The following is a 23897-nucleotide window of genomic DNA, read 5'->3' as shown; positions in this document are numbered from 1 at the left end:
AGGAGTCTGGCTCAGGGTCTCTCATGAAGTTATAGCTAAGAGGTCATTTGGGCTGTGGTCATCCGAAGGGTTGAATGGGGCGGGCGAATCTGCTTTATTTTTTTTAACTTTTTTTTTTTTAATTTATTTTTGAGAGACAGAGAGAGACAGCACAAGCAAGGGAGGGTCAGAGAGAGAGGAAGACACAGAATCAGAAGTAGGCTCCAGGCTCTGAGCTGTCAGCACAGAGCCTGATGCGGGGCTCGAACCAATGAACCATGAGATCATGACCTGAGCTGAAGCCGGACGCTTAATCGACTGAGCCATCCAGGCGCCCCGAGAATCTGCTTTAAAGATCGTTCCCTCACATGTTCCTTCCTGGTGGTTAGAGGAGGCCTCAATTCTTCACAACATGGGCCTCTCCATAGGCTGCTTGGCTGTCCCCATGACATGGCAGATGGCTTCCCACAGAGCAAGTGATTCAGAGAGAGAGCAAGAAGGAAGCCAGAATGCCTTTCACATCAGAGTCACTTTTACCATATTCTTTTAGTCAGGAAAAAGAGTCACTAAGTCAGGTCCATACTCAAGGCGAGAAGGATTAAGGTCGCCCTTGAAGAAGAAGAGTGTCAAAGTCTTCATGGAAAAAAATTTTAATTAAGTAAACTTGACCTCCAACATGAGACTTGAAATCACAATCCCAAGAACAAGAGTCACACGCTCTATTGACTGAACTGGCCAAGTGCCCCACTTGTCAACATTTTTTAAAGCACTAGAGTTAGTGGGTTGGGTGTGAAGGTTGGGTTGGTGGCAGGTAAGTTACTCACGGTTTTAATTTGTTGTTGGGCTTGTGTTATGCTTGACTTGGTGGAAACAATGGGGCTCGGCGCCATGGAGCACGGAATCATGGCAGTGGTGGGTTGGATCATTGGGGTTTTGGTGTGGGTGGATGGGGTGGGCGTTGATATGACTGCAGTTGAGATGGTGGGGGTTGAGTGGCAGTGCGGGTCAAGTGCGGGTGTGACTGAGGAGTGTGGCATAACTATGGGTCAAGTTTAAGTTTGGGTTACAGTAGAGATTGGATGGGAGTTTTGTTCGGGTGACGGACTTTGGAGCTGGATGTTTTTGTGTAGGTTGTGTTGTGTTGTTGGGTGCACTGGGGTGTGGTGTTGTGGTCAGTGGTTTTAGAATCATGACAGTGGTTAGAGGGAACATTAGGTAGTGCATTTCCCAGTTGTGGGAGTTGCATCCATCATTGAGATGGAGGTTGAAATGGCTGAGGTTGAGTTGAGGAATAAGAGTTTGGGGAAGGTTCATCTGAGGTGTCAACAGAGGGGCTGGAATGGTGTTGATCTTTTATGTTTGGGGTGGGCAGGGGTGTTGGGGCAGCAGGAACTGGGCTAATGAGCATTTGTGGGGTTACTGGACTGGGATTGGCCTTGGATGGTTGGGTGTGGTGCGTCTGGGAATTCAGCAGGACTGGGCAGGGTTGGGGGTTGTAGCTGGCATTGACGGTAATGGAGAGTTCATGGTTGGGCCTGGGGATGCAGGAGAACCATTCCCCTCCTCCACCCTGACCCTCACCCCTCCCGCCCAGCCCACCAGCATAGCGAACACCACACACCCAGCTTACACATCTTTATTGGACCAGATGCGGGATTTCCAAACCCAAGCAGGCTGCTTCGGTCCTGCACCAACCCAATCATAGAAACCCTCTCCCTGGCTCTAGGGGAGACCAGCTCCCTGCTGGAAGGGGTCAAGGGTTGGTGGGTGTCGTGGGTGCTCTGGAACCTCCACTGTGGCAGGGGAGAGAGCCACACCTGTGCCCCGAGTCCTCCTCCTGTAACCCTCTGCACCTGAGCTTAGGGTGCTGCCCATCTTGGAATAGGCAGGCGATGTCCAACAGAGCGTCCTTGATGCGCTGCCCCAGCCGGTGGGAGTCCTGGAAGGAGAAATACGTCACGTCCAGGAGACGCCAGGAGAGGGGCTCCTGGGTGCTGGGAACAAGAGGGCTGGGATCCCTGAGGTCTCGTCTGAGGGAGGAGGGGGGGGACCGGGATTCCTGGATCAGGGGGCAGCATCGAGCTGGGAGGCTGGACTCCTGGGTTGCAGGAGAAGAGGGAGCTAGGAGTCCAGACCCCTGGGTTCTAAGGGAGGCGGGTGCACGGGTGTGTGCTCAAGCCTGTCTTACCGTTAAAAAAATATTTTTCTTTTAATGTTTATTTATTTTTGTGAGAAAGAGAGAAGACAGAGCATGAGCAAGAGAGGGAGACACAGAGTCGGAAGCAGGCTCCAGGCTCTGACCTGTCAGCACAGAGCCACGGAGAGCAAACAGTGAGATCACAACCTGAGCTCAAGTCGGATGCTTAACCAACTGAGCCACCCGGGCGCCCCCGTCTCACCGTTTTTGTGCTAGATTTTTTGCTGGAGATGTGGAAGGTGATGGTGTCATCCCCCATGAAGATGTATGAAACACCGTAACCGTGATCGTCAGCCTGGAGAGGGGCAGAGCGAGGGGGGATGAAAGAGCGTCCAGTCCCCTCCTCCCCAGCTAGGCAGGATCTCAGGCCCCCAACCTGCTCCCCCCTCGGGGCCCAGGGTCCAGGGGGGTGGGGTCAGGCCCGGTGGCACTCACAGGCCCGAATCCCCCGCCAGAGGACACGTAGTCGGGGTAATTGTGGACGTCAAACAGGTGGGTTTGCTGAACGGGGATCTGGCTGGAGGCCAGCTGCCACTGCTCCGAGTGAACCTGACCGGCAGAAAGAGAGAAGACGGTCATGGACGCAATAAGACCAACAGACAAGCCGGTCCGCGCCCCGTTGGCTCAACTCCATTCCACGAAGCCCTGGCCCGTTCTGACCTCCTCCCCTGACTGCCTATTTCCCCCAAATCGCCCCATTGTTGCTCTGCCCTTCTCCCTGGCACCAGCCATGGCTCTCCGTTGTCCTTTCTTTTTTAAGATTTTTTTTTAATGTTTTTTAAAATTTAGTTTTGAGAGAGAGACACAGCATGAGCAAGTCATAGAGAGAGAGAGAGACACAGAATCCAAAGACAGGCTCCGGGCTCTGAGCTGTTAGCACAGAGCCTTATACGGGGCTCTAACCCACGAACCGTGAGATCATGACCTGAGCCGAAGTCGGACACTTAACCCACTGAGCCATACAGGCGCCCCCTCCGTTGTCATTTCTGACTGTCCTCACTGGTCCAGTTCTGCTGGAACCACCTTTCCCTCCCTTTTTCCTGACCACGCCCCTTCCCTCTCCTGACCACGCCCACTCCCCTTCTTTAGCCCCCTCCTTCCCTCCATGGCCTCTCCCTTCCTCTCTTGCTGCAGTACGCCCCCAACCCACTCCTAACTCTGCCCTCTAACACCTTCTATTGCCGACCTCACCCTCCTCGTCCTGAAGTACCTCTCTTCTCCCGTGGCTCCCCACTTCCCTCTTTCCCTGCACCCCAACCTGGTCCAGAAAGGGTGACTGCAGGTGCAAGAACTGGGAGACGATGTAGAGAGCGAAGAGGTGGCGGTCGATTCCCTGTCCACTCATCGCGGCCTTCAGCAGAGTCTGGTGCTTTTCCACGGCCAGACGGAACAGAGCTCGGCGCTGCGGTTCCTGGGGTCCCCCAGGGGAGGTCACAGGTCATGGAAAGACAGGAAGTGGGCTTACTGCTGGGGCTGTCACACCCTGGCCTCAACCCAGCTTGTAAAAATCCCTACGAGGCAGAGGTACCAATTCTACTTCACGGAGGGGAAACAGGCTGAGAGGGGGAGTCACCTGCCCGGGGTCACAAGGCAGAGCAGAGGCATGCGGGGTCCCAGATCTGTCTTATCTAGAGCCCCCGCTCCTTCCATTGAACCATAATAGGTCTCGGAAAAGGGAACAGAGGTGCCTGAGGGCGTTCTGAGCAGACAGGTTATGTATGGAAGATGGAAATCCCAAGGTGACATAGAGGTTAAATAATCAAACAGAGCTACATTGTGGAATCAGGGATCCCTGTTTGGTGCTCCCCCCCGTGCCCTGTGCCCACTAAAGCAAGTATCACACGGCACTGAAATATCTCTGTCTCTCCCCACCCGTGAGCTCCTTGAGGTAGGAGACCAGGTCTGGGTCCTCCTTTGTCCATAATGCCCATCATGGGTCCCGGTCCTCAGAAGGTGCTCCATAAATATTTGCAAATGTACGAATGAGTATGTGGAAATGACCAAAGCCTCAACACGAGGCCCACACCCACTGTCTTCTCTCTGTCCTCCATGGCTCTCACAAAGTTGCAGGCCTCTCTGGTGCAAGATCGCACCGTCTCCGTCCGGCCTTCCAGGAACAAGCGAGTCATGGTCGACTCATAAGTCAGGCAGAACTGACCCCTGTCCTGGGGGCGGGCAAGGAAGGGAGAAGCCTGTCAGCCAGGCTCTGGAAATCTTCACAGACTTGACCCGCCTGTGTGTGAACCTCCCCCCTCCTCCTGCCCGGGGGGAATGTGTGGCTGGGAGAGAGAAACCAAGATGGCGGCCCCACGGTGGCAATGACCAAAAAGCATCGAAGGAGCTGACAAGGCAGGTCTTGTGGGCCCAGGGGAACAGAGGTCCTGAGAAGGGGCTGAGGTCGAGGAACCCAACTGACCCGGAAGTGGGCCAGCTGTAAGGCCATCTGGATGAAGCTGTCTGAAGAGAGGTGGCAGCGTTTGATGAAGCTCTTGCCAAAGTGGGAGAAGGGGAAGACGTGGCAGTCAACGTTTCCAGACAACGTCTTGGCTCCCCTCAGGGCTAGAGAGATGGACAGATGGATCTGCCAGAGGAGGAGGGAGGCAGGAATGGCTGGGGTTACAGATGGGATAGGGTTAGAGCTGGGCGTGGGGAGGGAGGTGAAGGTGGAAATCGAGTCAGGGTAGGAGTGGAACGTGGAAATGGGGACAGAGGCAGAGGCGAACGTGGAGCTGAAGGGCTGGATTAATGACGGGGACCAGGTAGGACTGTGGTTGGGGTGAAGTCTGAACTGGAGTGGGAGAGGGGGTTGGGGTTTCTGGTGGGGTAGGACTGGATTGGGCTGGGATTGGAGATGGGCTGGGGGGGATGCAGTTTGAGGGTGGGGATGAGTTTAGGGTCAGAGCCAGAGGTTTGCAGACTTGGAGGAGAGGCACGGAAGCCGGGTCTCACCTTTTCTGGAAGGTCCCAGTGCAACCGCTGGGGCTGGGGCAGTGAGGGGTCAGGATGTCCTTTGCAGTGGCCATCGGCTGAGTAGCCCAGCTGAAAACATTCCGTGGCCAGAGTGAACTGTGTACAAACAGAGGCTGTCAGAGTCCCTTCCTCCCTCTGTCTGAGGCCATCTAACCAGGGACTTCTTTACATAACTTCCTTCTGGGGGTGGAGGTGGGGGGTCCTTGAGAAACAGAAACATCTGATGTTCACAGGTGGGTTCTCAGGTTCAAGTTCATTGACAGTGGCCTGATACAAATACTTAGCGGATGCCTACTGACCTTGTACTTCTGACTAATAGACAAAAAGCCACCAATGGTGGCCCCAACTTCCCAAGATACTCCTTGCCCTCACTCCCACCAGGATCCTGAGACCAGAGAGATAAAGCCCAGCACAGCATGGGCGGCCAAAGGGGTCGGTCAGTGTCCATTCTGATTGAGTGGTGCCCTCACCCTGATGATTGTTTTATTTTATTATTTTATTATTCTATTCTGTTCTTTTTCTTTTGTGGTTGTTAAATATTCTAATTTTTTTTTCTTTTTTGTGAGAGATAGAGAGAGACAGTGCAAGCGGGGGAGGGTCAGAGAGAGAAGAAGATACAGAATCTGAAGCAGGTTCCAGGCTCTGAGCGAGCTGTCAGCACAGAGCCTGATGCGGGGCTCGAACCCACGAACTGTGAGATCATGACCTGAGCCGAAACCAGACGCTTAACTGACTGAGCTACCCAGGCGCCTGGGTTGTTAAATATTCTAAGTCAGCCCCGGTCGAGCACCTCCTACCCACCAGCCTTTCACCTAGTTCTCACGATAACTCAGGGAGAAGGGATTAAGATCCCTGTTTCCACATTAGAAACATATCAGGAGAACGCCTCACTTGATGCCTTGGAGTTTCCATTTATCTTTATCATACTCTGTGTGACATCTCTTCATTCAAAGCTGATGTGCAGAGACCATAGATTGCTATGAAGGGTCTGAGGTTAAACTGAACTGAGTTTCATTGGCCACTATATCAAAGGGGGAAAAGTCGCATTTTACAAACGTGAAACAGGCACGGACCCGGGGCTGCTCCTGAGATCTGAAAGGGGCTTCCTTTCCCCTCATACATGCGGGATCCCTCCCTGGGCCTCACCCCACACCTCATGCAATGCTACGGAAGAGTGGGAACTGATAGGGGATTTACGGACCAAACAAAAAGGAGAAAATAGAGGGGCACTTGGGTGGCTCAGTTGGTTAAGCACCCAACTCGGTTTCGGCCCAGATCATGATACCACATTTCGTGAGTTCAAGTCCCGAGTCGGGCTCTGCATTGAGTGTGGAGCCTGCTTGGGATTCTCTCTTTCTCCCTCGCTCTCTGCCCCCCCCTTTCTCAAAATAAATAAGCTTTAAAAAATTTAAATAATAAAAAAAAAAAAGATAAAGATGTTAAGTTCTCAGGATTGGATGGGAGCTTACAGATAAAAGAAAATCCAACCCTTTCATCTGATGAAGGGAGGAAATGAGGCTCAGAGGAGGGGAGTAACTTTCCCGAGGTCACACAGCAAGCCAGAGCTAGAAGATCACGCAGATTCAGTGCGATGTGGTTGCAGGGCCTCACTTTGTGGTCTCAGAGCACCCCCGATTCATATTCTTGCTCTGCAATTCCCGGCTCTGTGACGCCGGGCAGGTCACTTCTCTTCTCTGAGCTCCGGCTGCCGACTCATCAAAAGAAGGTCATAATCCCAGACCCCCTTCTCTTTGCTGGGTCACCCCCACGAAGTTTCAGCTTGTCTGAGCCTCTGTCCTCCCCCTGAGTGTAAGGCCCTGGAGAGGGAGGCCATTGGGAACGGGGCCGCTGGCCCCCAGGGCGGAGGGCACTGGCTGCCTTACCTCCCACATGTGCCCTGAGATGGGGCAGTCGGCCCACGAGTTCTCCACGCTGAGACCCAGCTTCCCGTCGGAGAAGACGATTAAAGTGAAAGATTTGTCAAACCAGCTGAAGGCGAGAATGCAAAGCGATCATCGGAGAGCCTGGGTCCAAAAGGAACTCGGGGGCGATTTGTGGGAGATGCAGGAGTGTTAGGGCGGGGAGATTTTTCTGGAATCAGGGCTGGTGTGGGGATCCCTAAGAGGGCAGATGTCTCCACTAGGAGGTCTTACACGCTTTCTGGGGCACGTCTAAGGCTTGAAAAACTGGGAGATGTTGAAGGAACATGCCAAGAAAGGTTCAAGGCTCACGAGGAGCTGAGGGGTTGGGGGGGGGGCTCTTCCAGGAATTTCAGAAATCACAGGGATGCCCGGTGCACATCTAGGAAGTTGTCTGAGGGTCTCCAGGTATGGAGTCCCAGGTCTGGGGTCCTGGGCTTAGGGTGCCTGCAACTGAGATCTGAGGATTCTGTGGTTCTAAGCCTGAGCCCCTTGGCCTTGGGGTTCTGGCTTTGGGGGTCTCTAGGTCTGAAGGTCCAGGTCTGAGGTTCAGTGGTCCTCAGATCTGTGTCCCATGGATGCCAGACCCCGGGATTCAGAGGTCCTCTGTATTAGAGGTCCCCAGGTCTCAAGGCATTGGGTCTGATGTCTTCAGATCAAAGGCGCCCTTGGACCTGGGTGTGCCCCAAGTCTGGGGCTCAGGGGCTGCTCGTCTAGCGTCCAGAGTCCTAGGTCTGGAGACCGGGTTCTGGGGTCACAGGCTGGGGTGAGGTTCCAGTGAAGGGCCTGACTCACCGGTCGTGGCCGCTGCCAGCCAGTAGGGCGTGGGCATAGGCGTCCAGGGACGCTTTGGGGTCCTCCCGGGTGAGCCCTGCAGGCTCCGAGTCCAGTGATACGAAGAAAGCAGCTCCTTCCACCGCCTCCAGGGCGTCCTCAGCCCGGCTCTTCAGGGAACTCCGCACCTGCGCCCACACGTCCCTGCCGCGGAGTGTGGGGGAGGGGGTGGCGGTGACAGGGTGGGGGAAGGGTGGCTGTACCCGAACCCCGGACTGACCTTGTACCCTGCCCAACCTCCACCCGGCCCCCAACCTTGTCCTTCCACAACGTTGGGAGGCCGGCTGGGTCCCCAGGTCCTCTGATCCTCGCCCTCACCTGGGAGCGGCGGTCAGGGCCGCCAGATGCTCCTCCTGGGGGCAGGCGGGGGAAGGGTCGTCCAGGATTCGCTGGAACTGCTGCTCCAGGGCTCGCGGGGAGAGCAGGCCGCTTTGGGAGTGGGTCCCCACGCGGAAGAATCGGCCTCGGTGGAAGACGGCCACGTGTCGGCTGTCGCGGAGGTGGCGGATGTGGTCTAGGGGTGGCGTGGCCGGCCGTGCAGAGGGCAGGAAGGTCACATACATGGCAAGACCAAGAACAAGGGTCATGCATTAGGCATTTCCTGGGTGGCTTGCACCGTCCTGAATACTCACGGCATCCTCACTACCCTGCAGACCCTTATAATCTGGCTTTGGAGATGAGGCTACTAAGGCTCAGAGAGGGTAACAGCTTACCCAAGGTCACACAGCTAGGGACCGATGGAGCTGGGATTCGAACCTAGGAGAAGGTGCTCTCGGCCACTACACTCTGAACACCTGTGCCCGCGCAGGCGCAAGAGGACCCTCACCTTTCTGGATGCCGGGAATCCGCGTGGTGTTGAAGATCTTCTCATACTGGGCAGAGCACAGCGGCCGCATTCCCATCAGCAAAGTCTGCAAGAGACCACGGGCTCCTAAACTGCGTCCCGGGCCCCACGTGGCCCCACGGCCACAGAACCACAGTCTCCGTGTCCAGCCCCCAGGGGCGACCCTCTTACAGGCGGGATCTCCTGGCGGTTCAGGCGGTGGCGGTAGAGGAGGAGCGCATGGACCGCGTTCCCTGCGCGAGCAGCCTGCACCGGCGTGGGAGTGACGAACAGGAAGTCCTGGGGGACCAGCCGAGGGGACGGCAAAGCACCTGGGGTCAGGTTTGCCCCTCGTGGGGACGCAGACCCCCAAACACAGATCCTGACTCCAAACAGAGGGCGGGATGGTGAACGGCAGACTCTGATTCGGGTCACTGACCCAAAACTCCACTTCCTACTCAGACGTCGCAACCCCAGATCCAAGAGCAGTGCCCCCACCCGGCTCCCAGCCCCAGCGTCCCCTTCTCACCATCATGTAATAGTTGCTGTTCACCATCAGCGAATGCCGGGAGCGCAGGTACACAAATTCTTCCCACCAGTCACTGACCTAGGAGGGGGGCCCGAAAGACACCCGGGTGGGGGGTGGGGCAGTGGGAGTGGCAGGACCCCCCCAGGCTTGGCGGTGTCAAACGGGGAGAGTAGAACTCAGTGAAGGAGGCCGTCAGGATCAGTAACTAGCAGTAACCTATAAATCCATCAGCTGGGGATCTGTTAGCTAAACTCTGCTACACGTGTGTCCTGGCATACTGCCGAGCTGTTAAAAAAAGAACAAGGCGGGTCGCCTGGGCGGCTCAGTGGGTTAAGCGTCTGACTTTGGCTCAGGTCATGATCTCTTAAAGTTCCTGAGTTCCAGCCCTGCCTGGGGCTGTGCTGAGGCTCCGAGCCTGGAACCTGCTTCAGATTCTGTGTCTCTGGCTCTGTCTGCCTCTCCCCCTCTTGCTCTCTGTCTCTCTTCCGAAAGTAAATAAACATTAAAAAAAAAACAAAACCAAAAAAGGCAAGGGAGGCCTAGGTGGTTCAGTCAGTAAAGCAACAGACTCCTGATTTCAGTTCTTGATCTCAGGGTCCTGAGTTCAGGTTTGATTGAGCATGGGACCTCCTTTAAAAAAAAGTAGGGGCAGCTCAGTCCCATGAGCATCTGACTCTTGATTTTGGCTCAGGTCATGATCTCATGGTTCATGAGTTCGAGCCCCACATCAGGATTCCCTGCTTGGGATCCTCTCTTTCTCCTCTCTCTACAACTCCCGTGCTCTCTCTCTCTCTCCAAATAATTAAAATAAAGTTTAAAAACGTATTTAAAAAATGGCCAAAATGATCGATTTTGTTATGCCCATTTTACTACAATAAGAATTATACCTATTTATGTTACATATATTTTGTATACCATATTAAATCTATATTTTCTACAAACCACAAAATATATAATCATATTATATATTACGTAATTGAAAATGACATGTAATGGAGAAATAAAATTCACATGGCATAAATTTAAAATATAGATAAAAAGTCTAAGTGAAAGGAAAGCACGTTATGAGACTTTAGTTGGCCTTCGCATTTCTTTTTTTGTTAGACATAAGATAATAGGATATGTTATAATTGGTGGTGCCTTAAGAGCCAATGAAATATATGCATAGTATATGCGCACGCGCGCGTCCACACACATGAACACGCGCAAACGCACATGCGCATGCGCATTGAAAAAGAATCCGGTCCAAGAGGTTGAAGGAAAAAAATGTAAAAACTAAGGCCTGGTTTCCCTCCCTCTCCAGACACGACTCAGTCCCCTCCATAGAGCTCGATCTTGCTGCCCCCTTTGAGGCTCGGTCTCAGATCCTCCACCCTTCCAAGTCCAATGCTGTCACCCAGGCCGCATTCCTGAGCCTCCACTCAGGTCTCCTAGGGCCCCAGGGCACATCCTCGGCACCCTCAGGCCTGTCACACCTGCCCCAACGGAGCTCAGTGCCTTTGCCCTAAAGCTGCTCCCTTTCTCCCCGACCTAGGGACCTAGGGAGACCGCCCTCCCTTCCCCCGAGTCCCCCCCACCACGTGAGTCCAATTCTGGTTCCAATCCTGGCGGGTGGGGGCGGAGCTGCGGCTGTGGGCAGGCTCCGGAGGCGGGGTTTAGATTATGGCTGTCAGGCTCAGCTCGGAGCATGGAGGTCGCGGGAGAGGCTCAAAATGTTAGCATTTGACGGATGGGCTTCAGAATACTGGAGAGTAGGAGCAGCTCAGAATGTTGGAGCATCTTGGGCTCGGTTTAAACCTCGGGAGCGTGGGGGCGGGGCTCAGGACACAACACGGGGCGGGCCTGCGGGGGGGCGTGTCGTGGGGGCGGGGCGTAGGGCTTCAGGTTAGGAAGGCCGGCTCAGAACCTCTGCCTTCCGAGTGGGGCACTCACGTAATTGGACGCCCACCAGGACTTGAGCCGCAGGTACCACTGCAGCAGCGACCCCTGCAGCCTCAAGAATTCCTGTGCTAGGACAGACGTCCAGTCGAAGTCCTCATTGGAGAGGATGGGCCGGACAGATTCCAGGTACTGAGGGGCAAGGAGCAGAAGGTAGGTGGCAACCCCGGCCGCCCCAGCCGCCTCCCGCCCCACGTGGAGATACCAGGCGGGCCCACCTTGCGCACAGTGTCCTGCACGGAGGGCACGGGCTGGCGTGGCAGGGAGCGCTGGTAACTGAAGAGCATCGGATTGCGGCCGGAGAAGATGCGGACCAGGGCCTGGAGGTAAGTGGGGAATTAGTGGGTCCTCGCACCCCTCGCTGGGGTCGGGGACCAGGGTCGGGGGGGTGTATACGGCAACCTACAGAGAGAATGGGGTAGAGACTCCCAGAGAATGGAGGGACAGAAAACTGGGGGGAGGAATAGAGACCAGAGAGAGATGGACAGGGCCCCAGAAAGAAGGAGATAGAGGAGGGGGTCCCCGGAGGGTCTGAGCAGGGCTCCGCCCTTCACATACCAGCCAGGTCTTGGTGGGTGAGGACATGGCTCCGTGGGGTTCAAGGAGCCAGCCATGGTAGGACAGAAGCAGCCTCAGGGCCACGTGAAGTGTAAAGATCAGGGCTCCCCACAGACACGAAGCAAACAGCGCCGCCGCCAGGACGCCCCGAAGCCTGTGGTGCTGTCCACCCCTGGCAGCGTGAGAGAGACCGGCCTGGGTCTCCTGGCTTCGGACCGCCCCTTCCCTCCGCCCCACCCAGCCCCTGCTCTTCCTGATATTTGCTGACCCTGATCTCCCGACTGGGGGCCTGGCGTCTAGAACCGGAGTCAGTCATAGAAATCCAGTTTCCTAGGGGCTCCTAGGTGGCTCAGTCAGTTAAGTGCCTGACGATCCATGTCGACTCCGGTCTTGATCTCAAGGTTCCTGGGTTCGAGCACCCATAGGGCTCTGCGCTGATAATGTGGAGCCTGCTTGGGAATCTCTCCCTCTCTCTCTGCTCCTCCCCTGCTCGTGCTCTCTCTCGAAATAGTAAGTAAACTGTTTTTAAAGATCCAGTTTATTTGCAAAGTAGGCATGGATCCTCTCTTCTCTGTACTACCTCTCCTCGCTCTCCCCCCGCCCAGGGGGGGGTTGTGGGGACCTCCAGCTTCTAGAAGCACTTCCCATGGAAATTGGTAGGTACTTAATAAGTGCAAGCTGGTTTTGTTTGTTTGATTGATTTTTGAAGGGATCCTTTTCTCTCCCAGAAGTCAGAAATCAAGGCTCTGGTCTCACACTGTGGCCCTTGGAACAGTAGGGTCAGCACTGTCTGGAAGCTGATTGGAAACCCAAATCCCTGGACCCCACCCAGACCTCCGAAGACATAATCTATTAGTGTGGGACCCAGCAATCAGTCTTTTAACAAGCCTCCCATACGATTCCAGGCCAAACTCAAGTTTAGAAACCACTATCCAGGTGTCCCTGAGTGGCTCCATTAGTTAAGTGTCCAACTCCTGATTTCAGCTCAGGTCAGGATCTCCCGGTTGGTGGGTTCGAGCCCCACATGGGGCTCTGCGCTAATGGTGTGGAACCTGCTTGGGATTCTCTCTCCCTCTCCTTGCCCCTCCCCTGCTCACACTCGCTCACCCACTCTCTCTCAAAATAAATAAAACTTAAAAAAAATTTTAAATTAAAAAAAGAAAACGCTGATAACTACAGTAAATCCACGTTTGCAAAGTGCAATCAGATAGACGTACAGGCAAATCCCACGTGGAGGACTGGGGGCGTGGCGCCTCCCCTCTGCAGACTGGGTAAATCTAGCCCTCCTGGAAATCACTACTTCTGATCCTGGGTCGCCTTTTGGGACTATCTGTGCAAAATCGGAACCTTCTTTCCCAGGAGGATGAAGCCAAGAATTAGAACCTGTCACTTCCCCCACACCCGGCTCCCAAACTGTTCCCCCAAATGACAATGATCATAATACAACCACTTGCATTTAGTAACCTGCTGGCACTATGTGGAATACACCATGTGCATGCTTTTTCAAAAAAATTTTTATTTTCAGGTAATCTCTATACCCGGCATGGGGCTCAAACTCACAACCCCCAGCTCAAGAATCTTGTGCTCCACTGACTGAGCCAGTCAGGCACCCCTCCACGTGCGTGCTTTTGTTTCCATTTTTGCCTTCCAACCACCCCGGGAAGCAATTATTATTACCTATATTTTATTTATTTTTATTTAACAAATAATAAAAAATAAGAGAGAGAGAGACAGAGCACTAGTGGAGGAAAGGCAGAGAGAGGGAGACACAGAATCCAAAGCAGGCTCCAGGCTCTGAGCTGTCAGCATAGAACCCGACGCGGGGCTCAAACCCATGAACCTTGAGATCATGACCTGGGCTGAAGTCAAACATTTAACTGACTGAGCCATGCAGGGCCCTTATTACCTATATCTAATTTTTTTAATGTTTATTTATTTTTGAAAGACAGAAAGAGTAAGACTGGGGGAGGGGCAAAGAAAGAGGGAGACACAGATTCTAAAGTAGGCTCCAAGCTATCAGCACAGAGCTGAAGGCTGGGCTTGAACTCATGAACCACGAGATCATGACCTGAGCTAGAGTCAGGTGTTTAACTGAGCCACCCAGGCGCACCTATTATCTATATTTTATAGACGAAGACTCTGACACCAAGAATGGTTAAGTCTCTTGCCTAAGGCTACACAACTGAGCCCAGCAGGGCTCCTACTTTTGTCAGTGCTGATATAAGCATGTCTGGATATTTCCTAGTTTGTCAGCATCCCCCTTAGCAAGAAACAGACAGGATGGAAAATATGCAGAGAGAAGGGGGAAATCACCTCCTTTTTTACTCATGCTGTACCTTTATTAATCTGACCTGAAGGAAGTCTCAGAGGTTACTTTTCTTTAGCAGGCACACCACACTGATAGAGAAGCTTACTGGGTGGAAGGGGAGGAATTAAGGAGGTTACTGGGCTCAAGCAGGGGGAGCTCACCAGTCTGGCAGCAGCTCTTTGATCTTCTCCATCAGTCCTAGGGAAGGATCCAGCTGGAGGAACCAGGCGAGCTGAATTGCACTGAAGAGGAAGAGCCAGCTGAGGGGGCTGGCGGGGAACACACCAGTGAGAAAGTCATTCTGTGGGGAGAAAAGGGCACCCATTCAGTCAATTAATCCTCCTCTAAGCACCATTCTTAGATGGGGTGTGTGCTGCACCCGGAGCTGGGTGCTCAACACCCAGCGGGGACCAGACAGATCTGGGTCCTGCCCTGAGGGAGGTAGTCAGGGATGGAGCGAGTGCCATTGGAGATAAACTGAGGCAGGCACGGGAGCCCTGCGGTGGCAGGAGGCTTGGCTTGGAGGAGTCAGGGAGGGTTCCCTGGAGGAGGTCACTCCCAGGCAAAGTGGTCCCCCATAGGCGGCAGGGGCTAGAGCTCAGCAGGCCTTCTAGAACTCTGGCTAAGGAATGGAAGAGGAATGCAAAAGTGCCAGGCTACCCACTAAGTTCCCAAGGGATCACTAACCCTTAACCAGTGCTCGCTCTGTGCCCGGCGCCTTTTCCAAGGAGGGACCCAAAATCCCCCCAACAGCTCAGTGCGGTAGGTCCACCGTGGGTGATCTTGTTTTACAAAACAAACCACTCAGGTTCAGAGTCACACAGAGCACGTGAGAGTTCACTGCCATTGCCATCGGGGCTCCAGAAAACACGTTCTCTCTTCCCCACATTTATCAAACAGGAACGCCTCAGAGATCACCCTTTAGAACTTGGGCTCTGGGGCCCTGGGCTTGAACCTCTGCCCTGTCACTTAAGCTGAGTGGCCCTGAGCAAGTGGCTTCCCCTCTCTGTGTCTGTTTCCTCATCTGCGGGATGAGAACGATCCCAGTACTTGGCTCATAGGACTGCCACGGGGACAGGATGAGAAAATGTCCTTCCACAAACGGTTATTGTGGTCCTAGGGCCGTGAGAAGACAGCAAGCTTCCCGCTCCCCTGGGGGACAGAGACAATAGATAAGGATTTAGGGTAGTGTGACAGGTGGCAATGGGGCCGGTGGAGTAAAATGAAGCAAAGAGGGCTGCGGGCAGGGTGGTGAATTGCATAGCTCAGAGCCAGGAACACAGTAGGTGCTCAATAAACATTATTACAAGGCTCCTTTCTTTCTATTGCTACTCTACTTCCTGCTGGGGATTTATTTACGATCTTTCCTCCGTAGGGCAAGACGAGGTGACTGGCAAACATGGTTCTTTGATTGCTTATTATTTATCTTTAAGAAAAGCCGTCTGTTCCTTTATCCGGGGCTCTGGATTGCGGTCCAACAGGACTTCATAAGAACAGGAAATGTCTTCACAGCCCTTCCCAAGGACCAGATGCATCAATAAATCACTGCACTGCCCTGTATCTCAGTAAAATAGTAGCGAACACTGTTATCTCCATTACCAGGGCGAAGAAAGTGAGAAGACAATAAGTTTGAAGAAAGTGTTGCCAGCCACAGGGGGTCCACTATCAACCCCTCAAATCGTCCAGGTGCCTCGTGACCCTAGCGCAACAGGAAGTAGTGCAAGGTTCCACCCTCTGGGGGCCGCTGCCCTCCTTATTCATTCGGAAACCATCTCAGGAAATGCTCTGACCTCCTGCTGATGAACAGCCCAGGCGGGCGCTGTGTCACATGTTTGGCCCCAATGACCCACTGCACATAATTCACAACAGGTCCTAGGAGCACATTCTAGAAAAGCAGCCCAGGATCGCAGGCATTGAGTATGGATTCCCCCAGCCAGACTGCTAATTCTAGCTCTGCCTCTAGAGCTGCATCCTGGCAGCTCTTTGACCTTGGGAAAGTGAAGGCCCCTCTCTGGGCCTCTGTTTCCCCATCTGTAAAGTGGGACTAAGCATAGGTCTATCTCAGAAGGCTATAATGAAGATCAGATGAGCCATACATTTGCTTACCTTTATTTTTATTTTGAGATTTAATTTGGGGAGCACCTGGGTGACTCTGTCTGTTGAGTATCTGACTCTTGGTTTTGGTTCAGGTCGTGAGTTGGAGCCCCACATCTGGCTCCATGCTGGCAGCAAAGAGCCTGTTTTGGATTCTCTCTCTCCCTGTCTGTCCCTCCCCTGTTTGCGCTGTCTCTGTCTCTCTCAAAAATAAGTAAACTTAAAAAGATTTTAAGTAATCTCTACCCCCAATGTGGGGCTCCAACTCACGACCCTGAAATCAAGAGTCACACACAAGTAACAGATTTAAAGGGTTTGGTGAGTGTAGAGCCCAAGACACACTAAATATGACCTAATGTGATTAGAGAAATGAGGAAGCAGAGGCTCAGAGAAGTAAATAACATGCCAGAGGACACACAGCACTTATGACCTATGTGGAACCATCAAGATCATAAGAATGGCGATGTTGGAGTGGTCACTTCTCTGTCTCAGACTTTCTGCTAAGACAACTCCTGCTTACCACAATCCCTTGAGGCAGGGACTGGCAGGGACACCATTTTGTAAGTGAAGAAATTTCGGCTTGGCAGTAAGTCTATGGGATTCCAGCTCTGCGATTGCTAAGCCACAGCCCTCACCCTGAAACCAAGTTCCAGAAGCTACGGCTTCAGGCTGGCCCCTAGGGTCCCAGAATGGAAGAGGAAGGACAGAACATCAGGCGCCCCACAGGGAGAGAGGCAGCTATGTGACAGAAAGGAAAGAATGATCACTATTACGTTTATCAATTAATACTAATGACGGGGTCTGGTGGGGGCCACCAGGCACAGGGGACATCTGATTCTGAGAAGGGCTTTAGGCTTTGACTCAAAAGTAGGGGTGGTGATGGCCAAAATAGTCAACAATGCAACACTAGTCACAATCCACCTATAAGCACAGAAACCAGAACAGTGGTTGCCTTGAGTAGGGGCACTAACTGGAAAAGGACTCAAAGGAACATTCTAGAATGGTGGCAATTTTGTCTTGATAGGAAGTTGGGTGCACAGGTATTGTCAAAATTCAAGGACTGTACCTTTTAAAAATCTGTGCATTTTTTTCTGAATTAAATGATATCATAATTGTAAAAATATATGTGTATGGGGCACCTGGGTGGCTCAGTTGGTTGAGCGTCCGACTTCGGCTCAGGTCATGATCTCAGTTTGTGGGTTCGAGCCTTGCATCGGGCTCCATGCTGACAGCTCAGAGCCGGAAGCCTGCTTCAGATTCTATATCTCCTGCTCTCTCTGCCCCTCGCCCGCTCATGCTCTCTCTCTCAAAAACAAACAAACATTAAAAAAATAAAATTGTATGTGTATGTGTGTGTTTGTATATTTAACGCCAGGTTAATGGCCACATGGTAATGTTTTAATTGATGAATTAGCCAGAGGCCCAGAATGTTCCAGGGGCAGAGCTGAAGAAGCCCTCTGCTGGGGGGACTACCCACGTTGGGTGTAGTGGTGGGACTCGAACTCACAACCCTGAGATCAAGAGTCACTTGCTCCCCCGACTGAGGCAGCCAGGCACCCGGTTGATGAATAAAGAACAATCTTATAAAAAGCGAACACTGGGCACTTGCCAGGGGCAGGCAGTGCGCTAAGTGCCAATTCACTTAATCCCATGACTCTCCGGTGAGGGAGCTGTGGCCATCACCCCCGTTTTACACGTGGGGAAACTGAGGCTCAGAGAGGCGTACTTGTCCAAGGCCACACAGCTAGTAAGCACCAGAGACAGGATTCAAAGTCAGTCTTGGCCAACCCCGAGGGTGCCGGAGACTTAGGTTCACAGACAGGATGTCACCACCAGGAAGACTCTGTATGCACCCAGTGTCAGACTCCTAGGACTAGTGACCCTGGGGCAGGCAGGCATCTGGTTAGATAGACGCCAGCGGTGGGGGAGTGCGGCATACGGGCACTTGGAGGCACACGTCTGGGAAGCGTAGGGAAGACTCACGGCATACTGGAGAGGGAGTATTGGTTCAGGGGCAGGGTGGAGGAGGCAGCCTCAGACCTGGGGGCCCCCCAGCGAGGAGGGGGAAGGGGCCTTCAGGATTGGGGTGTGGGCTAATCAAGATCTTCACTGAGTCACAGTGCTCTGAAATGATGCGCACCAAGTTTAGTGCCTGAAGATGGAAGGGAAAGGGGAGGGGAGCTTCTGGGGTGGGGGTGGGGGTCTGCATTCTAGAAATTGGGTGGAAGCTGGGTTTGCGGGTGTGAGGACAGAGGGAAGCGGTCCAGGAAGTGATTGTAGGAGGTGAACAGAGTGCCGAGTAGGTGAGGTAGAGGATTCTGAAGTGAGCCTCAAAAAAACCAGAAATGGCTCTAAGGGGTCCTGAAAGTCGACATCCAAATTCCCAGAAAGGGGTGGGGGTGCTGACAGGATCCCAGAAGTGGATGCGGCAAGTGGGCCTGGGGCATCCCAGAAACAGTAACTGGATTCTTGGAAGGAAACCAAGCCGTGGCCTTCCTCACCCAGAAGCGGGCGAGGTGCCTCTTCCAAGAACGCAATCCAGAGAGGTAGATCTCCTGCAACACCGGGGCACTGAGCTCCACTTCGGCCCCGTCCGAGGTCAGCGAGGGTCGGAAGCCCACGGCCTGGTGCGCTTCGGCCATGTCACGCTAGAGCCCTGGGAGTTGGGAAAGAGGGTCATTCTCCAGGCCCCCACCCTCAGACCCAGGAGTCCGGGCTCCCAACCCCCTCCTCCTTCAGACCCAAAAAAATAGGATGACGGCTCACCCTTCCCTAACCACCTGAGGGGTCTTGAACCACTTGGTCAGAGACTCCGATTTGGGGGGCGGGGGGACGCCAACCGGGGACCTCTGCGAAGGCATAGAGAGGCAGGAGGGATAACTCGCGTGAATCCTTTTTGGGGCTCTGCTGAGAACGAGGTGCAAGGCCGTGCGCCCCTCCCCATGAAAGACTTCCAAGATTCGGGGTAGGGGGCGCGAAACCTGTCCTGGGTTGGGTGGCGGGGTCTGGAGAAAAACATTAGTCCGAGACCCATTGAAATGAACACCTGCCGGACATTGGCACGGTCCTCCGCGTTTCCGCTTCCCATGCCAAGGAGAGGAGGAGGGGGATGGGACGGGTGGGGAGTGGCGGGGGAGGAGCAGGGGGAATGTCTATAAATTCGTCCGCTCCAGGATGGCCCAGCGTCCCCTCCGCCTCCGGGGACTGGAAGGGGTGGGGGAGGGAGCACCCTACTGCGCATGCCTCACAGCCAGGGATGCTGAGACTGAGCTGATGGGAGCTTCGAGGACAAGCGATGGAGAAGCCCGCACGCCCAACCCAAGACACGGGCCTCCTGGCCCGCAGGAGTTCGGGCCCCTCCGGTCCGATACTTACCACGCTGGGTCCGAGGTCCGCCGAGCCGGTCCTGGAACCCAAGCCCGAGTACACCCCCCACCCCCGATTCAGAGCACCAGGCCCAAGTCTCCCACTTGCATATGTCCGATCCCAGTGCGACGAGTCCACAACTTGGTCGTCGGGCCTCCGGAGCTCCCGGCCGCTCCCGGTGATCCAACATCCAGGAACCCCGATTTCTGCCTCGAGTGTGCCTTCGCCGGGTAGGCAAGTCCCTGGTTTTGTCCCCTCCCCCTTCCCCACCCTCTGCGTTCTATCCCCGCCCCCTCGAATCCCAGCGACCAATCCTCTCCCTCCGCTCCCTCCCCAGCTTGGGTCTTTTCCCTCCCCGGCCTGAGTTATGCACCATTGGCTTCCCGGCTTCTAAGCGGCTCCTCTCGTCTGAACCCCAGGTTCTTGAGCTTCCCACTCCGCTTTGTCTCACTCTCTCTCTTTGAAAAACGAGGCTCAGCTTGGTACTCACAGCCCACCGTTGGGTACGTGTAAAGTCATGCGCGTGGGTGTCGAGGCGGAGCGAATCAAAGTCCTACCGTCCCGAGGAGGGAGGGCTGCTTTGTGGTGTCGGGTCCGCCCACCAAAACCGCCCACGGAAAACACAGCTGCGCAGATTGAGTGGTGCGAAGAAGCTACAGCAGATTGGATTCGAGTTAGACCGTCAGAGGGACTTCCGTGTGGGAAGAGGTGCATGGATGAGGGGGGAGAATATGTTAGAGACTAGGCTCAGCCTGGGAGGCCAGAATGGGCACAGACAAGCAGAGGCTGAAACGTGAAACTCGTTTTATTAGGCTCTTGGACGATAGTATTCTTTGTACGTGCTAGGTCCGGTGTGCACCTGGGTCCAGCCCAGTCACAGCGCAGGGAAGACAGTTTTTGAGTGAGCCCAGCAGATGGAGTGAGGGGGAAAGAAGCTTGGGTCGTGACCCCAATACACAGATGGGGAAACTGAGGCCAGGGGAGGAGGAACAGGGACGTGCCTGACATCACCCAGTAAGTTGGGCACTGCGCTGGCCTCTTTTCTTCGGGTCAGGGTCATGGAGACGGAGCAGGGCTCTGGCCTCGCGCCTGCGGCGGCGTCCGTAGCTGTGGGGGTCCTGGGGCTCACGGCCGGCCTTCCCTGAGAGCTCTTTGGTGGAGGCAGAGCGGAGCCAGTAAATAATCTCTGGCAGGCGGTGCGTCTGGCATGTGCCCAGGGAACAGAGGCGCCTGCGATTCTGGGCGACCTGGTGCAGGGGCCTTCTGGGGAAGGAGCATGGGAGAAGACCGGGTTCAAACAGAATCCTCTGGAGAAAGGGGTCTCGGTGGCGTTAGGGCACCCAGAGCTCCGCCACTCTGCAGGATCACCAGGTCACCGCTCCACCGACGCGGAAAACCGTGGCCTAAAGAGGGCGCACGCTCCTCGCGGCCTCCTTCCCTCCCGGGCCCCGCTGCCACCCGCCTTTCTCACCTGCCCGCAGAGTCCGGATCCCCCAGGATGGAGGAGGCGAGAAGCAACAGGAGGACGTGGGAAGTCATCGTGGGGTGGGGCCGGGTGTGGTCTTTGAATCCCATGGGTGAAACGGCCTCTCTGGGGTGCGGCCCCGCCCCCTCCCCGGCTCCCGCTTCAGCGCCAGCCCCCACGCCCCCGGCGGGGAAAACTGAGGCCACACCACGCCAGAAGGGAAAACTTAGAACCTGGACCCCTGCTCCTTGGCCTCGGAGCTCCCACGGGTGTGCTAGTCTTGCAGCGACGCTCTGACCCCGGGAGGCCTCCTGAGGGCGACCCCTTTAAAGAGGAGGGAAGAGGGGCGGGGCAGCGGACACCTGCAGGTGGTGACACAGCTTGGGACTTCCAGGAAAGGGCTGGGGGCAGGGAGGCGCTGGGCTTCTGCAGACCTCAACCACATCAGGGACACTGTGGTCTCATGGGCCAGGCTCCTTTGTAGGCAGGGCCTCCCGGAGCGTAGACAAAGGGAGTCTGGGCCCTAGCCTAGCCTGTAGACATCATCCTGCAGGGGGAGTTAAGTGTAGACAGGTGTGAAGAGCCACGGGGCCCAGGCTTCAGCTGTACTGAGGCATGTGTCAGCTGGGCGTGAAAAGGAGTCCCGGTGGCTTAGGCACCCCACGTCCTGGGGCAGCATCCTGGGGACCAGGGACTCTGCACAAGGCCCTAGGAAAGGGTCCAGTGTGGATTCCATGCCTGCAGCAGCCGCAGGGCAGACGCTTCCTGGGGAGCTGAGGCTAGTGTAGCCTCTGAGACCATCTCTGTAAAAAGGGGAGGCAGGGAGACCCTGCGGCTCTAAGGTGGGACCCTGCCCTTGTCCCCCACTTCCAAGTTCCAAGCTAGGCTGAGGATGGAAGCAGACACCCTCCCCGCCAAGGAGTTCTATCCCCTAACAACCTGCCCCATGACTCAGTTTCCCCAGCTGCAGTAGGCAGGACAGCAGTCCCTGCCAGCCAGCCAGCCCTGGCCTGGCCTTGGAGGGTCCTGGACAGGAAAAAACAGCCAGAGGAACAATGTGTCTGCTATGGGGGGGAGGTGGCTTTCTGGGAAACTTAAGGGCCCAGCTGTGCTGGGAACCCACACCCCACCCCTCCCCCAGCCCAGCTGGGCAATGGAGGGGGAGGGCAAGTGGCAATGGGGCCTCAGGGGGCATGAATGAGGGGGTTGGGGGAGGACACAGGCCAGGAGAGAGGGATGGCATGGGGGGAGGGGAGGGTCGACCCTGGCAGAAGGTTGTGGAGAGCAGGGACCCCAAGAGGTGGCTAGCGTCCCGGGACCCGCAGGCCGCCAGGGCTGTCCTCTCAGCACCCGCAGCCAGTGCCCCGACCCCACCGCGCCCCCCACAAAGGTGAGCCGGCCCAGCTGAGGATTTATTGGCGTAAATGCAACCATATAAAAACATAAGTTATGAAAAACACAGTCACGATGTGCCCCCCCTCCCAGCCCAGGCCCCTAAAACCCCCTTCGAGGGAGGGAAGGAGAGGAAGGGGGAGCCCCAAAACTGCCTAAGAATGCCGCAGCCCCTGGGCCCGTGCAGGGCCGGCCCGGCGGGGGTGGGAGAAGCCGGGCGCCACCTCAGCGCATCCGGTAGTCAGTGGAGCAGGACAGCTCGCACAGCTGGCCCTTGAAGTCCAGGTCGATGGTGAAGTCCAGGTCACGCTGTGGGGAGAGGACAGACGTGAGGGGCGTGGCCACGCGACAGGCAGACCTGAATGGTCAGCGGGGGGCGGAGAAGTGCAGGAGGACGCCCCCACCCGGGACTGGCCCCGCCCCCAAACCCACCTGGAACCCACCCCAACCCAGCTGTTCTGACTCCCGCATTGCAACATTTCCCCCTGTCCCAACTACTGCTGTCATTCTTTTCCAAGAAGCAAACCCTCCTCCAGCCAAACTCCAGTCTCCCCGCCTTTGCACTTCCTCTCCTCCCCGGCTTCCGGGAAGCCCGTCCTCCCCCCACTTTCCCCCCAGGGCTCCCCGGAAAGGCTCCTGCCCTCAGTCCTCAGTGGACTTCAGCCCAGGCACCCAGGCGCCTCCCTCGTCTCTGGGCATCTCCCCGTCTCTTTAGTCTGGGGGTCGCTCAAGCTCGGTACAACACACACTTGGGGCGAGAGCGGAGGCCGCTTCGCAGAGATGCCGGGGGCGTCCCTTCTCCGGTTGGGAGATCCCCAAATGTCTCCAGGGAGAATGCCCTCGGGGAGGGGGGGTGGACAGCAAAGCTGCCTCTGGTGGAACACCTCTAGCTTCCCTGGAAGAGCGGGCGCGACCTTGGGGGCCCTAGAACAGGCAGAGGTGCCCCTCCCGAGCCCTCCCCAGGCCCCCCGCAGCGCCTCACATTATTCTTGGCGTTGGGCCGCATGCCGATGGTGCCAAAGATCTCCTCGCCAGTCTTCACGGTCAGGTAGTCCTCCATGTAGAACACAGTCTGCTTCCAGTGCGTGTACGGGGACTCGGGGCCTGGGGGCGCAGTGGGGTCAGACGGGAGGCCAAGAGCCCCCCATCCCCAGCCTTGACCAGGCCTTTCCCTCGGTCTGGGCCCGCGATGACCTTTACTGACCAGTGACCGGGGTCCACCATGCCTGCATCCCTTCACTCCCCTCAAGCCCTGGAGAAGGGCCTTGTCTAGTTTGGGGGGGGGGGGGACCTGAGGCAGGACACACACAGGTGAGCTGGCAGAGCTGCCGTGCCCACCGCCCACCTCCGGTGGCTCCCGCCCGTGGCCCACACCCCGCCGGGCCCACCCCCCCGCTCACTGGTGGAGAAGCCTGTCCGCTTGTGGCAGCGCGTGAACTCGATGTTGAAGTAGGCCACCAGCGCGTGCACGTAGTCGTTCCGCTTCACTTGCAGGCAGAAGGGGGAGGTGAAGGTCAGGTCCTCC

General features: G+C 55.6%; 3 protein-coding genes across 11 annotated transcripts in view; all 3 read right to left on the bottom strand.

Moving 5' to 3' along the window:
• Positions 1-1599: 1599 nt before the first annotated feature.
• CPT1C (carnitine palmitoyltransferase 1C) lies at positions 1600-19763 on the bottom strand. Of its 3 annotated transcripts, XM_029924892.1 has the most exons (20): positions 19525-19763; positions 18916-18998; positions 18651-18805; positions 14217-14356; positions 11748-11919; positions 11408-11509; positions 11184-11321; positions 9252-9329; positions 8915-9022; positions 8726-8810; positions 8218-8413; positions 7861-8043; positions 7030-7135; positions 5126-5242; positions 4593-4757; positions 4207-4341; positions 3435-3587; positions 2612-2725; positions 2379-2471; positions 1600-1918 (listed from the first exon to the last, which is right to left on the bottom strand). In XM_029924892.1, exons 3-20 carry the CDS (start codon positions 18789-18791, stop codon positions 1733-1735), a joined length of 2412 nt encoding a protein of 803 aa, XP_029780752.1. In that variant the 5' UTR covers positions 18792-18805; positions 18916-18998; positions 19525-19763; the 3' UTR covers positions 1600-1732. The 3 variants fall into 3 exon arrangements, with proteins under 3 accessions (XP_029780752.1, XP_029780754.1, XP_029780753.1); XM_029924894.1 differs by lacking the exon at positions 4207-4341; XM_029924893.1 differs by lacking the exon at positions 18916-18998.
• A 539-nt stretch (positions 19764-20302) lies between these two features.
• Positions 20303-22158, bottom strand: ADM5 (adrenomedullin 5 (putative)). The gene is made up of 2 exons (XM_029924903.1): positions 20987-22158; positions 20303-20778 (listed from the first exon to the last, which is right to left on the bottom strand). The coding sequence occupies exons 1-2, from the start codon at positions 21088-21090 to the stop codon at positions 20523-20525; spliced, it is 360 nt and encodes a 119-aa protein (XP_029780763.1). The 5' UTR covers positions 21091-22158; the 3' UTR covers positions 20303-20522.
• A 216-nt stretch (positions 22159-22374) lies between these two features.
• The window catches only part of PRMT1 (protein arginine methyltransferase 1), a 9997-nt gene continuing 8474 nt past the window's right edge, over positions 22375-23897 (bottom strand). For 4 of the 7 annotated variants that reach the window (XM_029924897.1, XM_029924895.1, XM_029924900.1 and 1 more), the window contains 3 exons: positions 23773-23830; positions 23355-23476; positions 22375-22681 (listed from right to left, as the gene is read on the bottom strand). In XM_029924897.1, coding sequence (XP_029780757.1) covers positions 22598-22681; positions 23355-23476; positions 23773-23830 — 264 coding nt within the window. In that variant the 3' untranslated portion in view covers positions 22375-22597. The remainder of the gene's footprint in view (positions 22682-23354; positions 23477-23772; positions 23831-23897) is intronic. The other 3 variants (XM_029924899.1, XM_029924896.1, XM_029924901.1) reach the window with 1 other exon arrangement.

The sequence above is a fragment of the Suricata suricatta genome, chromosome 16, assembly GCF_006229205.1.
Source record: "Suricata suricatta isolate VVHF042 chromosome 16, meerkat_22Aug2017_6uvM2_HiC, whole genome shotgun sequence".
NCBI lineage: Eukaryota > Metazoa > Chordata > Mammalia > Carnivora > Herpestidae > Suricata > Suricata suricatta.
The sequence above is the reverse complement of the archived record's forward strand: the minus strand, read 5'-3'. Positions and strand labels throughout refer to the sequence as shown.

Bases quoted from the DNA above. Each gene is read 5' to 3' on its own strand.
- CPT1C (XM_029924892.1), bottom strand. From the start codon at position 18,791: ATGGCCGAAGCGCACCAGGCCGTGGGCTTCCGACCCTCGCTGACCTCG. The intron at 14,357-18,650 runs GTGAGGAAGGCC...TTCTCCCCACAG, and splicing joins GGCACCTCGCCCGCTTCTGG to AATGACTTTCTCACTGGTGT. The intron at 8,811-8,914 runs GTAAGAGGGTCG...GGTCTCTTGCAG, and splicing joins ACCGCCAGGAGATCCCGCCT to ACTTTGCTGATGGGAATGCG.
- ADM5 (XM_029924903.1), bottom strand. From the start codon at position 21,090: ATGGGATTCAAAGACCACACCCGGCCCCACCCCACGATGACTTCCCAC. The intron at 20,779-20,986 runs GTGAGAAAGGCG...CTCCTTCCCCAG, and splicing joins GATCCGGACTCTGCGGGCAG to AAGGCCCCTGCACCAGGTCG.